The sequence below is a fragment of the Neovison vison genome, chromosome 9 (genome assembly GCF_020171115.1).
Source record: "Neovison vison isolate M4711 chromosome 9, ASM_NN_V1, whole genome shotgun sequence".
NCBI classification, from domain to species: Eukaryota; Metazoa; Chordata; class Mammalia; order Carnivora; family Mustelidae; genus Neogale; species Neogale vison.
In genome coordinates this window covers 90,032,638-90,051,300 of record NC_058099.1, presented here as the reverse complement: position 1 = coordinate 90,051,300, position 18,663 = coordinate 90,032,638, and the positions used below count along the sequence as shown (strand labels likewise).

Here is an 18,663-nt window from a genome sequence, read left to right as displayed (position 1 = left end):
GGCCTCTACCTTCGGCTGGGGTTATGATCCCAGGGTCCTGGGATCGAGCCCCGCGTCCGGCTCCCTGCTCTGTGGAGACCCTGCTTCTCCCACTCCCTGTGCCCCTACCCACCGCTTGTGCTCTCACTCGGTCGCTTGCTCTTGTTCTATCTCAAACAAATAAATAAAAATCTTTTAAAAATAGGAGATAAAGTCAACACTGTCAAAAGTTGCTGAACGTTCAGGAAGAATAATAATCGTGGGGGTCAGAAGAGTATTTGGGTGTCCAGGCGTACTGACGCCGTGTGAGAAGACTGGATGGGCAAGAATGCAGAAGACAGAAGTTTACAGACTGAGCCAGTGAGCCCAGAAGAGAGAGGAGGTGGGCGGTAAGGACAGTTGGTGGGAAAGCAGATCACCTTTCAGAGCTGGATGGTTAAGAGGGGAAAACTAAGACGCTTCCTGGAGGGGCTTGGTGGAGAGGGGACAAGGTCTCTGTAGGTGACAGGGAGCCTGACTGTGCTGAAAGCAGAGAGGCAACAGCAGTGGGCGAGGGAGGGAAGTACAAGTCCATGGTGGGTCAGATCCCGCAGCCTCAGCGCTGGAGAGCAGTCAGCCGGCCAAGAAGAGACAGAGGCTGAGTGGAGAAACTAATATTCCTTGAGGGGGAAAGAGAGCTTCGATGCAGCTCAACATGGAAAGTAAAGGAAGAGGGGACACCCCGTGCCGAGAGGGAGCGGGACCGAGAAGCTGAAGAGAAAGGAGGGATGTGGAGAACGTGCCACAGGCTGAGGCCTTAAGAAGGAGGGGGTATCCGAGCCGAGCCAGGGCCCCCGTGAAAGAAGACATCCCAATGATGTCACCAAAGGCACCAAAGGCACATATGACAGGGAATGTTTGTTTATTTAGGGACTTGAGATTCAGTGTTGGAGGACTTTTTTTTTTTTTTTTTTTAATACTCTGAGGGTCACTCAATATTTCGGTGGCTCGTAAATGGAGTTGCGGACTCCCTCCAGGAGAGCTGCTAAATCAAAGTGTCGGGTGTGTCATCAGAGCTTGGTAGTTCAAGGATGATCCTGCCTGATGGACGGAAGTCGTGGAGGGGGCAGGACTGGCAGACCTCACGATGTCCTAGGGGGTGCCGGGATCGTCTGATCTGTAGGATGATACCACCCACCGCTCTATGAGTTGAGAAACATTTCTTCTTGGGGGGGGGTGGTCTTTGGACCTTTCTGTGTTTTATCTGAGGAATCCTGTCTGGGTTAAATATGCGTCCTGGGGATTCTGTTCGTTTCCATCAATTCATTTGTTTGTAGATGTTGTGCCAAAATGCGACAGGGTCTCAGTCAATGAAAACCTAACCATCTATTCATTTAAAGACATCACATAGGGCGCCTGGGTGGCTCAGTGGGTTAAGCCTCTGCCTTTGGGCTCAGGTCATGATCTCAGGGTCCTGGGATCAAGCCCCGCATCGGGCTCTCTGCTCAGCAGGGAGCCTGCTTCCCTCTTTCTCTCTGCCTGCCTCTCTGCCTACTTGTGATCTCTCTCTGTGTGTCAAATAAATAAATAAAATCTTAAAAAAGAAAAAAAAATAAAGACATCACCTTCCCTGCGTGTATGAAAACCACAAAGGTGCAAGGGAACTAGCTGAAGGGCCCTGTCACATGACTGGGTTGCTAGGAGACAGCTTAAGTGGTCCCCCAGGGCAGAGCTGCCCCCCCCATCCTGGTGAGCCTCTCTTAGGGATGGGGCAGCTACATCGAGAAAAAAAACAAATTAAAGGCTTGAAACATGCACATAAAAAAGTAGATGAGATCTGTGTCTAATTTATTCTTTGCTCTATTTTCTTGCCCATCTCCTCTTGGTAAAAATAGCTTCAGGTAGATTCCCAGGAGAAAGTTAAAAGGAATCAGGAAAAATTAGATTAACTTTAGCTGGAAGAAATTCACACTTGGTTTGGAAGAGACAAAACAGGCAGCGGAGGGGAAGGAGCCAGTACCGGAAGATAGGGTTTTCTTTCTCAGTTTATCTTTAGGAAACAAGACAATAAAATTAATATTCTTTCATGCTTAGCTTGGCCAGGCACTGCTTCTAAATCTCCATGTATTAAATTCTCACAACAAGCTATGAGGTGCCATTACCCCATTTTGCAGACAAGGAAACTGAGGTACAGAAACTTGTCCAAGGTCAAGTAGCCAGGAAGAGCCAGAGGCAAGCTTCGAATGCAGGCAGTCTGATTTTAAAGCTGATTTTTTTTTCTTCAATTCATAGGAACTTACAGATTTTTACTGAAGTCATGCTACAAACAAAGGGAAGTTTGTGTTCTCTATCATAAAGCCACTCACATTGCAAGAATGCAGGAAGCCAGGATATTCTCTAATGCTCTGTCATTAGGGCCAAACTTGGTAAACCAATAACTAAAATTCACTTATCCCCTTAATTTTTTTTAATCTTTATTTTTTGTCAGCCAACCCATCTGGGCTTGGAGATTTACTTATTTATCTGGTTTAATTATTTAAAAACATTTATTAGTGCATCTAAAAGAGGCTGCTGTTTAAAAGATACAGTTTGTGAATACCCTTTAAGGAACTTAGTGACTGGGTACAATGATGTGCACCTGTTTGGGCAACATGACCTCTGTCTGGATATTCTTAGATGCTGTTTATTTGAAGGCTCTGATTTTTAAGACTGGTAAGATGTTAATTAAGTTTTTAAAACTTAATGAAGTTGAAAGTGGGAATGCAAATTGGTGCAGCCACTGTGGAAAACTGTATGGAGGTTCCTCAAAAAATTAAAAATAGAGCTACCCTATGAGCCACTAACACACTATTGGGTATTTACCCAAAGAATACAAAAAACACTAATTGGAAAGGACACAGGCACCCCTGATGTTTACTGTAGCACTACGTACAATAGTCACATTATAGAAGGCGTTCACGTGTCCACTGACAGATGAATGGATAGAGAAGATGTGTTGTATAGTGATGGAATATTACTCAGCCATAAAAAAGAACGAAATCTTGCCATTGGCAATGACATGGATGGAGCTAGAGCGTATCACGCTAAGTGAAATAAGTCAGAGAAAGACAAATACTGGAGGAGTTCATCATAGGTGGAATTTAAGGATTAATAAGATTTTTTTAAAGTATCGTCTTAATTTAATTTAATTTTTTGGTGTCTTCTTAATTTTAAATTCCTCTGAAAAAGTAATTGGTATACTGTTTGTCTTTCTTTAGGCTGTTTATTCGCCATCAGGGGTTGGCACTCTGAACTGTAGAGAGGCACTTCAAATGTTGCCTCTCTAGTAAAATGTCCCCTGAAACCAGGAGTGGAGTTCCTTTGGTTTGCCCCCTTTTAGCATTTTATTTACTTTTTATTATGACATGTACTTCTACCATATTTTAAGACTTTGAAGACTTGTACCACTTAAGATAATGCGTTGTGCACAGGAGGTGTTCTGGTGACTGGGTCATTAACTTCTAATATCAAGACTGACTCACAGTGGCTCCTTACGAATGAGTGACTAGTCTGATGGCAGCAGCCTCCTGGTTTAGTTCTGATCCGTGTCAGGTTACCCTTTGCTGGGTGGGGTGGGGTAAGCATTAAGTAGGGGCCTTATGGAATTTTTCTGAGTGGAAAAGAAAGGGCACCGAGCTTGTTTATTACCTGTGAGGCCTTGGGAAGCTTACTTATCCTAAGACCTAACTGCTTCTTATATAAAATGAGGTTAATAATATCCTCCTCAAGGGATTGCTTTGAAGGTTAAATAGAAAAGTAGATGGAAAAACTGTTGTTAAATTAAAGCACTGTGGAAATATTTTCAGTATCTTACTATTCCCAATGATAAATTTGTCAGATTAATAGTAATTTAATAAATTAGCGCAGTTATAATGCCATTGGCGGGCAGATACTCTTCATTACAGTGTCTTCTGTGTCGATGTGAGTGATTAGGGGTGATTGAATTTTCTCAAAAGGAATACTTACTATGTAGTAAAACAGGAATTCTCAGAATTAAGTGCTGACACTCCCTAAATTACCCAGGGTTTATGCACACGTCAGAATTGGGGCCAGGCTCCAGGAACGGTCCTCTGATAGAGCTTGGGGAGTCAATCAAATGCTACCTTCTACTGAGGTTTTCTCTTGCAGCACTCCCCTAAGTGAGCTGAAGCTTCTAGGTGCCAAAAGCAACAAGAGGAGGTCCATTTGTTACAACTCAGCAAGAGGCTGAGTTTAGATACAAATGGTCTCTTCGAATTTTAAGAATGTGATTATTTTGTAGGCAAGTAAACTGAGATGCTGGGTGTCTTCCATATAATCTAGAGCCACCTTCAATTAGGAAAGTGCCTCTGGCCCCTCCCCAGGCTTCCTGATGTAACAGAACATTGTTCAAGTGCAAGATACTTGCTGCAACCTTAGGAAGGATCCTGCACCTTCTCTGGCCTGTCAGAGGTGACCTCAGCCTCTGTGGGGAATGACTTCTCTCAGCCTAGTTCCCTGCCTGGAGTAAGAGCTGAACTCTTCCTCCCCTGGGTTCCTAAACACTGTGTCTAGCAGTGGGAGGAGGTGGTGATTTAATTTTGTTTTGTTTTTCTCCAATTTATTGGGTCTGTGTTTTTGGCACATGGTCTCACTCACTTTGAAAAATTGTTCATGTCGTTTTAGAGTTAGTTGGAAGACTTAATTAATTTATTTTTTTAAGGATTTTTATTTATTTGACAGGCAGAGATCACAAGTAGGCAGAGAGATAGGCGGGGACCGGGCAGGGGGAAGCAGGCTCCCTGCTGAGCAGAGAGCCCAATGCTGGGCTTGATCCCAGGACCCTGGGATCATGACCTGAGCCGAAGGCAGCGGCTTCAACCCACTGAGCCACCCAGGTGACCCTGGGTGGAAGACTTTTATGGACCAACATTCTGTAAAAACCTTACAAAGTCCAGTTGTCTAGGTAATGATATTTGCCAAGAGTTTCTGCAGGAAATATTGCTACTATTTCTTTGTGTCCTAATAACATAAGCAAGCAAAAAGGACAAATGAAATTATATGCCTTATGATTAAGAACATTGTGGAGCACTATCCTATTTCCTTTTTTTGGCCAACCTAGCCAAATGGACGAGTCCTCTTTATTGTGCCCTTTCTGCAATAAAAGAAGCCAATACTTCACAAAGTCTCCCATTAACATGTTAAAAAAAAACTTTATCTGCTAGTATTTTGGTGAGACTTTTCGCATCTGTGTTCATCAACTCAACACCCAAAGAACAAACAATCCAATCAAGAAATGGGTAGTGGACATGAACAGACATTTCTGCAAAGAAGACATCCAGATGGCCAACAGACACATGAAAAAGTGCTCCATATCACTCGGCATCAGGGAAATACAAATCAAAACCACAATGAGATATCACCTCACACCAGTCCGAATGGCTAAAATCAACAAGTCAGGAAATGACAGATGCTGGCGAGGATGCAGAGAAAGGGGTACCCTCCTACACTGTTGGTGGGAATGCAAGCTGGTGCAACCACTCTGGAAAACAGCATGGAGGTTCCTCAAAATGTTGAAAATAGAACTGCCCTATGACCCAGCAATTGCACTACTGGGTATTTACCCTAAAGATACAAATGTAGTGATCCAAAGGGGCACGTGCACCCGAATGTTTATAGCAGCAATGTCCACAATAGCCAAACTATGGAAAGAACCTAGATGTCCATCAACAGATGAATGGATAAAGAAGATGTGGTATATATACACAGTGAATACTATGCAGCCATCAAAAGAAATGAAATCTTGCCCTTTGCGACAACATGGATGGAACTAGAGCATATCATGCTTAGTGAAATAAGTCAAGCAGAGAAAGACAACTACCATATGATCTCTCTGATATGAGGAAGTGGTGATGCAACATGGGGGCTTAAGTGAGTAGGAGAAGAATAAATGAAACAAGATGGGATTGGGAGGGAGACAAACCATAAGTGATTCCTAATCTCACAAAACAAACTGAGGGGGGTTGGGAGAAGGGGGGTGGGGTTATGGACATTGGGGAGGGTATGTGCTTTGGTGAATGCTGTGAAGTGTGTAAATCTGGCGATTCACAGACCTGTACCCCTGGGGATAAAAATATATGTTTATAAAAAATAAAAAAATTATTTAAAAAAACTTTATAAAAATAGTGTTCCTGTATTATGCACAATATGCAACTGAGAAATGTTATCAACTTAAGACAGAGGGAATAAAAGAAACAAAAATTCTACGGGGTTATCCTGCTTGCTTGTGATATGACAAAAATGAATTCATTTACATGGATGAGTATGTAAAATATTTGCAATTTTCATATTGTGATTTTTAGCAGGATTATATAGAAATTTACACTCTGGAGTTCTAGCACATTTTCTGGAATTACTGCATTGATGATTTCTTATCTTCTGTTCTCTCTTCCTTTGTCTTTCACTCATGCTCTTTCATTGAGAACCAGGTAATCCATTTTGTACTTCATTTTTATTAAGGTTATACATGCACAGGTTTTCAAGTCACCTATTCCTACAAGATTTGTTATAAAGTCACAAATCTCCTCACCCCAGGCCTCTTTACCCAGACTCAAGTGCTTCACTTCTTGGAGCTGATAATTTGGGGCGTCCATGGTAGCTCATCTTTGACAGTAGCTTCTAAGGACCGACAGATACTCTCCCGGCATTCACGCTGGATCTGGGCTGCTCTCGTGACCCCCGGTGCCCATGGAATGCAGCAGAAATGACACCATGCCCATTTCAGACTTGAGTCTTAGGAAGAAGGTCTGGCATCTCCTGCTTCTGCCTGCTGTGGCGGTGGTGCAGAAGGGTCCCCCTGCCTCGTCCTCCAGGCATTGCCCACACTGCCCTCCTGTGTTAGAGCGCCCCCTGCCCATGTTCCACGTCTCCTCTTTTATTGGTGTTTGGTTTGGTTTCCTCTTTCCTTCTAGGGGTGCATGTCCTCCAGCCATTCCCAAAGAAATAGTTCTATGGGTAGGAAAAGTTCTGATAACTCATATCTGACATGTCTATTCTACCTTTGCCAGTGGCAAAGATTATGCATAAAATTCTAGATTGCAAATAAATGTTCTTCAGAATTTTTAAGGCATTGCACTATCGATTTCTATGTAGTTGTTTAAAAGTCAACAGCATTCTGGCTCCTTTGCATGAGACCTGTTTTTCTCTTTGGAAGCTCATAGGAGAATTTTATATATGTGTATATATATATATATGTAGATACATGTATGTGTATGTTTTATATATGTATATATATAATTATATGTATTTATACTATCATATTATACTCTTTAATATAATTTATAAACTATATGAATATTAAATATAATTTATAAATATATTTATAATACATATTAAAATATATGTTATATATATTTGTTTTCCCATTTGTTTTGCAATATTACAACATAACTTGAGAAGGGTTTATTTTCATCCTGTGCTAGGCACTCAGTGGGACCTTATAATCTAGAAATGTGTGTTGTGGACTTCAGGGACATTTTCTAAAATTATTGCAATGATGATTATATATTACCATATATATTTTCATATATATATTCACATATATTCATTTGTATTCACATATATTCATAGATATTCACATATATTTGCAGATATATATGCATATACATATATAAAATGCCTACCATATGTCAAGCATTTTTCTGGGTGTTAGAAGACAAAGACAAAGATGACATAATCCTTTTGCTCCAGAAACTTCCTACTGAAGGTGGGTTTGTAATCAGGATGATCACACTTCCCAGTTTACCTGGACATTCTTAGTTTATTCTAGTTTTTCAGGCATAATTATTAGTACTGCTCATTTCCCTGACCAAGAAAGTCTCGGGCTGGAGATAAATTCTCTGGTAACCATTCCCCAGAGTTGTTGCAAAGATTAGATGATAAAATTTATGTGAAAATGCTTTGTGAACTGTAGAAAGTACAAATAACAGGATGAAAAGATTTAAGTTATTTTATTCTTTTTTCTAACTGAGCCAAAAATGTCTACAATTGCTCTCTACCTTGCTCTCTGTTATTGCTCTAAGATGTCCTTGGATTTGTAAGAAAATAAACTTGCCAGAAAATTAATTTCATTTTAAGGCAGCTTAGCATGTTCTCAACCAGTTTCAAGATGAAACTCCTCTTGGGGTGCCTGGGTGGCTCAGTGGGTTAAAGCCTCTGCCTTTGGCTCAGGTCATGATCTCAGGGTCATGAGATCGTGCCCTGCATCGGGCTCTCTGCTCAGCTGGGAGCCTGCTTCCCCCTCTCTCTCTGCCTGCCTCTCTGCCTACTTGTGATCTCTGTCTGTCAAAGAAATAAATAAAATCTTAAAAAAAAAAAACAATGAAACTCCTCTTTGTGGATTGTTTCGGATCCTTACATGTATGCTTGAGGTTTAATTATTGGTTGCTTGTCATTTGCAGATTTATGGATCCTTTCGAATGTAACACTTTCTGATTCTGTTGGGTTTTGCACATAGGGGACATGTCAGTTTCCTGGGAATTTTTAAAGCCCATAAGGGAAGGTGAAAAGTATAAAAATACTCATTGTTAGGTCTTTACCATAAAGAAGGCAGAATGCCTGCCCTCAATGAGCTCTCAGCGTCAATGTCTCATGTGTCCCTTATGTCCCTCCACATGACAGAGCTGTGATCTTCTTTGGCACAGGGAAGGGAACTGAGGCATGTGTATAGAGAGGTTAAGTAACCTAGTTAATCAATGTGACAGCCAGGAAAGCGCTAGGATCTAAATATGTATGTAATCTGATTCTAAAGCCCGTGGATCATTTCTTCATGAGTGTGACAGTGGTTTTTGAATACTGACGACCTGCAAGGTGGTGAGTAAAACGAGCTGGTTTTGGTTCTCCTATCTAGCTTGGCTGCGTCATCATCTATCAGACCATCATTTATTAAACAGATTTTTCCAGGTATGGGGTTCACGCTTTCCTTGCATTATCAATGGTTATAACGGCAGTGTTAGAGAGATTAAAATCCCTGGGTTTTACAGATTAGGAAACCGAGCTTCCATGACGGGAATCTGTTTGACCAACAGGGAGTAGTAATGGTTTGCCTATGGTGTCACTGTCCCTACGACCAGGACCTTTGCTGGACAGTCCCACCATGGTTGGCAGCCCGCTGACGGGCTGGGGGTCAGTGGAGGATGGCCTGGAAGCAGCCCAGTGGGGAAAGCCTGGGGCGACTTGGTCTTTATGGAATCATTTTTTTTCTAAGGAATGGACTTTGGTCTTGGGGAAAAAAATGGTAAGAATGTAATTTCCTTTAAAATTTTTGCCAGAAAGACTCAAGTACAGACTATGAAAATTGAAAAAGGTAATAGTGATTACAATAATACATAATCACTGTGTAGTAAAAAATACTATTAAGTTACATATTTAGGTCTACCTGAAGTAAACCATATGAGTATGGGTGGTCCCATCTCCCATTTCATGGTTACAGGGATTCTCCCACGGCCTTTGCCCCAGGGATGAATTCAGGGATGGGCACTGACCTGAGGCAAGCATATGCAAGTCCCCCCTGGGTTCCTTCTGCTCTCATCACCCAGGATTTAATGGGGATTTACTCAGTTGGCTGGGAATGAGCCTAGCACTGCTGATTGCCATTCTGTGCGACAGGTAGACAGACTTATATCTGAGAGACCGAGGACAGATCCTGGTAATGTCAGTTGAGCCTTGGATCCTACTTTGCCTAAACTCTGTTTATCCTTCAACTTCCTCAATATGTAAACCCACAAGTCCATCATCTTATTTATTTTTGCTTTAGTGCATTTGAATTATGTTTCTATCACTTGTCACCAAGAAGTTTCTTGGTTGAAACCATATTCCACTGGTGATCTAATCTTTAAAAATAGCACAAGTGTTCGATCACACAGATTCTCGCCATTACGTTCAGAGAAATTGTGGGCATTCTAGTTTCGTCACTAAGATATTGTGTGGGCAGCCAAGGTCATCTGGTAGGTAAGTGCCCTGGTAAGAGCTCTGAGAGATTGATTGATTGACTGATTGATTTTAAAGATTTTATTTATTTATTTGACAGAGAGAGAGAGAGAGAGTGACAGCAGGAACATAAGCGGGGGGTGGGGGGAGGGAAAGCAGGCTTCCCACGAAGAAGGGAGCCTGATGCGGGGCTTGATCCCAGGTTCCTGGGATCATGACCTGAGCCAAAAGCAGTCGCTCAATGACTGAGCCACTCAGGTGCCCCACCTCTGAGAGTTTTAAGGAAGCAGATGTCCTGCTCTATATAGGGTTTAGGGGGCCCACGCTAGGACTCTACCTGCTCCTGGCCAATCTGCTCTGTGATATCTAAGTTAAAGATGTGACAAAAGGGGTAAACAGAGCCATGAGGAAACGTGCCTGTGCGGAAGCCTGATTGACAAGTCAAAGGACAAAAGGAAAACCAAAGGTGGCCTTATGGAGAGAAGGACTGAACATTTTTGGAAAGAATCTTCATTGAAAAAATTGCCTAGTGAGTTTTGTCTCTAACTGATAATATGTCACTATTCTCCTCCAGTTTACCCCTCCATACCCTTTTAAGCTTAAAATATGCCACACATTTGGACCTTGTCGATCTTTTTTGGATAAAATTTCATCTACTTTCATTTGCATAATATTCAATAACTATGGTAACTTTGCATTTCATAAAACTGATGATAGTGTCAACATGAATGTCTCTCTTTTTGGTTTTTTTGGACATATTAAGGCTATCTAAACAATTTCAGGTTAAAAATATTATTAAAAGGAAAGCAATTAAAAAAAAATAGAAAAAAGAAAGCAATAGTGCATGTGCTGTTTTAAGCTGCCTACACATAAGAAAGAGGGATGGGAAAGGCTGAACATATAATCAGAAATAATTTTTTATCTTCAAAGCAAGGCCATAATTAATTCCCATTAAATCTATTATGAATCACCTGAGATCAAGCAAGGTAGCTTCTCAGTAAACACTTCTGGATATTAGTTGCTTTTGAGATCTACTGGGTGCATAGAATTATTGCACAAACCCTACTTCAGAATAATGTCACAATTTGGTTTTACTAAGGATTAATTAAGTCATTTAAAAACTAAGATGAGTTATTTAGCAAGACTAATTGCCTATTGATATCAGGATAGTTTGTGATAATAATTGAATTTTCTAGTTAATAGAGTTGGGGGGCATACCCGCAGAAGTAGTTTCAAAACATTAAAATATATTGTTTTTTAAAACATTTTATCCAATCCTATTTCAAGTTGAGTAGTTTGTAAAGATATAATTTTAAAGGAAAATGGTTCAGAACATAGTGATTTTCATTGTTTTGAATGATCTAATCAACAGCATTCTTGAGAATGTTCTAAAGTTAGAACATACCCACTCTTCTTTTGGCATTTCAATTTTTATTTCAAACTCCTTCCCTCATTGTTTCAAGAAAATTACAGAAGGGTATCTTAAAAAGAAGTTGTCACTCTCCACTTACAAGTATCTGTGAGTAATTAATTAGTTTAATTATCGATAGGATTAATTTTGTCTGAAGAGCGAAAACATTTAAAAAAAAAAGGGAAGAACTAGATAATTTTCTCTGAAATGATTGTGTAAGTCCATAGGGAAACCGAATTTCATACAAATTGCTTCCTATTAGTCCTGAATTTAAATGTCTCCTGCTTAGATGCCCCAGTGAGATTTCTAATCATTTCCTAGTGATCAGCTATTATCCATGCCTATCTGATTTATATAGACACTTTACATTAACACAATCTGCACCTAGTACAGGACTTTGATTACATATGTACATGACTTTCACAGCTAATTCCCTAGGATGCTTTCTCCTCTTTTGTCATTTTGACATGACATGAAAGGTTTCCTTGGTGACAATATGTCTCCTGCTCAGATCCAAAATATATGATAGCACAGCACCCCTATTTTTCCCTTAAAACCTTAAAAAATGCCACAGGTGTCCATGTTTCATTCAGATTTTCCTAGTTTTAAACCCAATACTCTTTCTTTTTTTCTGCTTGAGGATCTGGTCCAGGAAGTCGCATTACCTGTGGTCATTACACCTCCTTAGGCTCCTCCAGGCTGTGACAATTTCTCAAACTACTCTTGTTTTTGATGAACTGGGCAGTTTTGAGGAGGAACATAAGAGTTTTGTAGCCCTCTGAGCTTTTAAAAAATGCTTTCCAGAAAAAAGAAGTAAGCAATAAAGGTCTTTCCTGTGCCACAGAAGAATTTCTTTACCAGTGCAGATTAAACCCTACAATTGTACTACTGGGTATTTACCCCAAAGATACAGATGTAGTGAAAAGAAGGGCCATCTGTACCCCAATGTTCATAGCAACAACGGCCACAGTCGCCAAACTGTGGAAAGAACCAAGATGCCCTTCAACGGACCAACTGGATAAAGAAGATTTGGTCCATATACACTATGGAGTATTATGCCTCCATCAGAAAGGATGAATACCCAACTTTTATATCAACATGGACGGGACTGGAGGAGATTATGCTGAGTGAAATAAGTCAAGCAGAGAGAGTCAATTATCATATGGTTTCACTTATTTGTGGACCACAAGGAATAACACGGAGGACATGGGGAGATGGAGAGGAGAAGTGAGTTGGAGGAAATCGGAGGGGGAGACAAACCATGAGAGACTGTGGACTCTGAGAAACAAACTGAGGGTTTTGGAGGGGAGGGGGTGGGGGTTGGGTGAGTCTGGTGGTCGGTGTTAAGGAGGGCACGTATTGCATGGAGCACTGGGCATGGTGCATAAATGATGAATCTTGGAACATTGAAAAACAAAAGTAAATTAAGAAAAAAAAAAGAATAGCTCTTAAAAAAAACCCAAAGAAAAAGAATTTTTTGCTTATGGAGGATAGTGATTGCCACATACCGTACTTCCATACATGCAGAGGAATAAAAGGGTTCACACCCACGTGATTTGACTTCTGAGCTGCCTAAGAGAAGATTTTTAAAAACTGGAAATAATTACATCCACAGAGAGGGTCAAGGAACCCTGCTGAGCAGATGTTTTCTGGCTTTGCTGATCCTGGAGCAGAAGGGGCTGAAGCAAGGGGCATGCGCACACTGGCCAGGAAAAGGTGACTCAGAGCAGGCTGCTAAACACTGGATAGTTTACAAAGCTAAGTCTGGGGTTGTTTCCAGTGAAGCCTCTGGTTGCTAAGATTTAGAAGGAGGCAGACAGAGAGGGACTCGGTGACTTCCCTAGATTTTTGAGCACTTTTCCCCTAGAACCAGTCAGGATGTCCAAAGTCCAGAAATATTCATGGCGCCAGGCCTCCTCTGAGTAGGGAAGCCTGATTTGGCAAATAGAAACTCAAGACTACCAGTTAAGGATGAATTTCAGATAAATAATAAACAGCTTTTTTTAGTATAAGTAGGTTCCAGCCAGTATTTGGGACATGCTTATGCTAAAAATTTACTTGTTGTTTGAAGAGTCAACGTCCTGCATTTTCTCTGCATTTTCGTTGGGTTCCCGTTGGGTAGGCAGGGGAGGGGAGAGGGCGGCAGAGGAGAGGGTGGAGGGTGGATGGTTTCTAGCCTCAGCCCACCACTTTCAGGGAGCAGTTACCTTAACTCGAAAGATAAATGCTGTATCATGTCTTCTCAAAAGCTACCCCAGGTCAGCTTTCAAAGAAACTGCGAGCCTCTAGGACCCCTGAACAGCATTCTTTTTGTCTCCTTCTTTCTTTATTTTTGAACAAATACCCAGGAAGTCTGTGTCCTATAAACAGTATCTTTTAATATATACAGTTACTGAAGAAAATCAAACCCAATCAGAAGCAATGGGTTAGGAAAGGTAGAATTTCCCCATGACCACCTGTTTAGTCTCACACCTTTCTCCCCCTCCTCCTATCTAATTTCTAGTTTTCTCAGATGATGGCAGGAATAAAAACTTGACTGTAAAAAATCCCTCATGCATGGGATAATTGAAAACTAAGTATAATTGTAAAAATTAAGTGTTAAACCATATTACGTGCCTAGGCATAATTTAAAAAATAGATAAGCACAATTTAACAAACTTAAAAATTTGAAACTAATAGAAGTATGCTCTTGGCCTCCAAAAAAGTCAGCAAAAGGATTAAGCTTGCATCCTTCACAAATCAGCTGGGTGAAAATCAGCATTTAAAAGCCTTTGTAAAATAGAGGTGATACATCATAATCTTTTAATGGCAGAAATTCCCATTAGCATCAACTGTTGCATAAATAATATTCATTATAGTGATTAGAAATGTTAATTTCTTAGAGCAATCATAATTTCCTTTAATCTACTATGGCAGTGTTTTTTAAACTCCAGGTTATGACCCATTAGTGGGTCATGAAATCAATTCAGTGGGATATAATCAGCATTAAAGAGAATAGAATGGAATAGAAAATATTCAATTTCATTGCATACAATGTAAATATAATTTCATGAGCTTTAGCTTCAGCTTTCTAAAAACATATGTGTAACTACTTGGTTACAATATAGAATGTATTTCATGGGATCTGTTCTGCACAGTCGGTAACAACTCTCATATTATAACAAATAAATTCTATGATCTAAAGGTAAAACACAAGTTTAAGTCACACATTGGTGAAAGAAGAAGAAAATATTGACAGTAGAAGATATTGTGATGGCTTCTATGTGTTTAACCAATAATGGAGCCACTTCTCCACTTGCTGAGTTCTGATTCAAGGTGTAAAATGTGGCAAATCTACTTCTCATTATCAATGCAATAGGGAGGCCTTGGGGTCTACACAAGGAGGGCCATGGGGGCATCCTGTCTCTACCGCTTACTGGCTAGCTGATCTTGGTCATGCAACTGAATTTTCTGTGTCCCAATTTCCTTATTGATAAGACGGGCCTTGTAATGAACTGGTCATCCAACTTGGAAAGATTAAATGAATTTATACACAGAATGTATCTAACACAGCATTTGTACCATAGCAAGTCTTCAGTAAGTGTTAGTTACTGGTTTTATTACTTTTTCTTATTTTCGTGTAAGAACAGGAAGTATTAGAGACTTCCCTGCCTCAAACTTTTAATTTCATCCCTGACAACTGGAGAACAGAGGCCAGAGCGTGCCTTGTGATTCAGCCCATGCACAGTCCCATGAGTGAATTCTTTGTGTGTTTGTCAGTTCGTTGGAATGAACTGCTTCAGAGCGAAGTTCTCAACCTAGGACACATGATACACCTTGCAGGATTGTGAATTTCTGAAATGTGACTGGGATTTTGAATGTCTGTGCAAATACATCCTCGGGGGATACATGGAGGGGATTAATGGCTTCTAGCGTTAAGGGGGCCACATGTAGTGCAGTGAAGACTTCAAAGGGCCTAGATCTAAGTTCAGGTTTATTAATTAGCATGGTAACCCTGAGCAAGTTACTGAAATCTTGTAGCTCTACTTACCTGTCTGTAGAATGGGTATTAAAGATAGCTGTTACAGAACACAGTTGCTGTAATAATTACTGTTTATAGTATTTGTAAAAAGCTTCGCACAGGCACAATGGCTGCCACAGGATGGGTATTCAAGGAAGTATTAATGGCAGAGAAAGGGTAGGGGGAATGGAGAATACAATGGTTGCTATTGTGAATTTCAATTTTGGAATGTTAAGTCTGTCACTGAATCATTAAGTAATCATTCATTCAGTAATCAATTCCTTCACTTATTCAACAAAAAATGGACCAAATGCTGCCATGTGTGAGGGCTTGGGTGAGGTGGTGAGGTGTGTCTTATCCATTGGTAAGACACATTCTCTGCCCTCACAGAGCTCACGATCCAGGAAGGCTTACGAAGAGGCAGTCACCAACCTTGTGATAAAGGCAGTAGGCAAAGTATGGGGCTTGGGGAGAACAAGGGCAACATCTTGAACTCAGAACCACATTCAACAAGATTTGTGGTTTTGTTTTGTCTCATAGTTCTAGTTTCCAGTTCAGTGCTGAACAGAGATGACTTCCTTTTATTTATTTTAACGTTGAATGTTATGGGTCAAATGTATAGACCTATTAAGGGCATGAAGGACAGAATTTGATCTGGGGAGCCCAGAGGAAACCGCTCTTCTCCGGAATCTGGTTCCAAGGATGAGCACATGTAGTGAGACCTCTTGATAGTAAGGGGACGAGAGAAGAGGACAAACATCCACCCTCAAGGAAAATCATAAAATCCAATTCTATTTTTGCCTGGACTTCAAGGAAACTTAGAGCTAAATTTAATGTTCCAATTACAAGTATAGTAACCCAGTTTTTTTGTTTATTTCTTCCTCCTTTCTTCTCAATGGTTTTGATTTTCCGTTTTCAATGCATTATTATATCTCTGTATCTATCTACCATCTGTACCAGATTAAATGGTTTTTGGAAGTAGACAGGGTAATAATTATTAAATAACTTCAGTGACTTAGTATCTTACATATTGCATTAGTCTTTTACTTTGTATATTTTTATGACTCAATGGACATGACTGAATTGTAATACATTTAAACTTTATGAAATTGAGTCATACTTTGACAGCTCTATCATAGAAGAATTTTATAGCAGGAACAATGTCTTCCAGGAGAAGTCCTTATGTTATCGATAATTGGATGTCACAGTATCATTTGGGATTGCATCTACTATTAGGAGACAAGGTTGCTATGTTAATCCATTTAAATTATTTTTTTACTCTCTGGACATAGAAACTCTTTTACCTTTGAGCAAAGCTGTCAGGATAGCTAAGTCAATGTCCTGGTGTCCTTCTGATCCCATCCGGAATACTGTAATCTGCAATTTAAGACAAGGTGACCATTAATAATGCATGTTTTTCCCCAAGACAAATTCAATCAATGAGACCATATTTGAACACAGATTATCTTAATATCTACAAGGTGGATTCTTGGCCCCAGGGGAAGCAGACAGAGCAGGTATTCAGCTACGGGGTTCTGCAGTTCATTAAGAGGAAGATGTCTCATAGCTTCGTAACAGAGACCAACTCACATAATTGCATTGATTATGTTGACAATGATGAGAAACCCAAGACCCAGGAAAATGTTCTCTTCTATCATTGCAGTTTTAAAATGAAAACTTACTGGACTTAAAGAAATGTGTAAGCTGTGACGTACACAGTGAGTTGAGAAATTAAGTGTTTAAAAGTAGTTAGTTTAGTATGCCCTTCAGTAAGTGGTCCTACGCAGGTGTATGTGTGTGTGTGTGCATGTGTGTACGTATCTGTGTGTGTGCAATGCCATCGCCACACTTACTCCACAGCAATAGTTACAAAGGGTTTCAACAGTGTGATGGCTCTAGATCCTTCAGGCCTCTCACTAACCCTGAACCCCTTTGAAATCTCTATCACTGTTGGTGAAAATGCAAACTGGTACAGTCACTCTGGAAAACAATATGGAGTTTCCTCAAAAAGTTAAAAATAGAGCTACCTTATGACTCAGCAATTGCACTACTGGGTATTTACCCAAAGGACACAAATATAGTGATTTGAAGGGACACCTGCATCCCAATGTTTATAGCAGCAATGTCCACAGTAGCCAAACTGTGGAAAGAACATAGATGTCCATCAACAGATGAATGGATAAAGAAGATATAGTGTGTAAACACACACACACACACACAGGAATACTATGCAGCCATCAAAAAGAACACAGTCTTGCCATTTGCAATGACGTGGTTGGAGCTAGAGAGTATTGTGCTGAGCGAAATAACTCAGAGAAAGGCAAATATATGATTTCACTCACATAGGGAATTTAAGAAACAAAACAGATGAACATAAGGGAAAGGAAGGAAAAATAAAATAAGAGGAAAACAGGGAGACAAGTGGTAAGAGACTCTGAACTCTAGAGAACAAACTGAGGGTTTGGAGGGGAGGGGAGGGAGGATAGGGTAACTGGGGGATGGACACTAAGGAAGGTACCTGAAGTAATGAGCACTGGGTGTTGTATGTAACCATGAATCTCTAGATTCTACCTCTGAACTAATAATACACTGTTTGTTAATAAAATTGAATTTAAATTTAAAAAAAAAAAAACCTTGAACTCCCTTGAGAGTAACTTAACAATTACTTTCAGGTTGTAAGGAGGGGAAAGCAGACACTACAATAACATCTTTCCTTTCGGTGATCCAGGGGAGAAAAGTATTCTCCAGGGAAGAACTGCAGGAAGGAGCAAAAAGACACAGCGAGGAAGGAATGATACATGTCGAATTAATACAAAGTTCCCAAATAATGCTGAACAATAACAAAGATCTCTCCAAGTCAGAGGGAAGTTACTTAAGGAAGCCAAAAGGTTATTTGACTATCTGCACTGAATTACTATTTTTCCTCAGCTGCTTTAGGCTTCAGGTTTCTCTAGCTGTAAAATGGGAAAATAATAGTGTTTGTCCGTTTCCAACTACATGGGAAGTACACTTTACTGCATTTGCTAATAGTGAATTCCAAGTTTAGCCACTGTGAGGGAAAGAAGAGACACAGACTCAGAGACTGTGACATTATCAGTTGCCTTAGAAATCCAGTCCACTATCCAAAGTAACTTGTTTAAGGTCACAAAATGAGTTAGTTAGCTAGGAGAGTTGTGATCAGAACCCAAGAGCCCTGACGTTTTTGTCTTGTGCCTTAAACACAGCGACGAAGAGAGGGGAAGAAAGATCATACGAACATCTGACTCGTGAGCTGCTTCATTCTTTTGTCTCTTGATTGTTCATGTCCTGA

General features: G+C 40.3%; 1 protein-coding gene across 9 annotated transcripts in view; it reads right to left on the bottom strand.

The window, feature by feature from the left end:
* LOC122917706 (transient receptor potential cation channel subfamily M member 3) overlaps positions 1-18,663 on the bottom strand; it is a 484,842-nt gene that overhangs the window by 100,204 nt on the left and 365,975 nt on the right. For all 9 annotated transcript variants that reach the window (XM_044265920.1, XM_044265921.1, XM_044265913.1 and 6 more), the window contains one exon: positions 16,658-16,730. In XM_044265920.1, the coding sequence (XP_044121855.1) occupies positions 16,658-16,730 (73 nt within the window). The remainder of the gene's footprint in view (positions 1-16,657; positions 16,731-18,663) is intronic.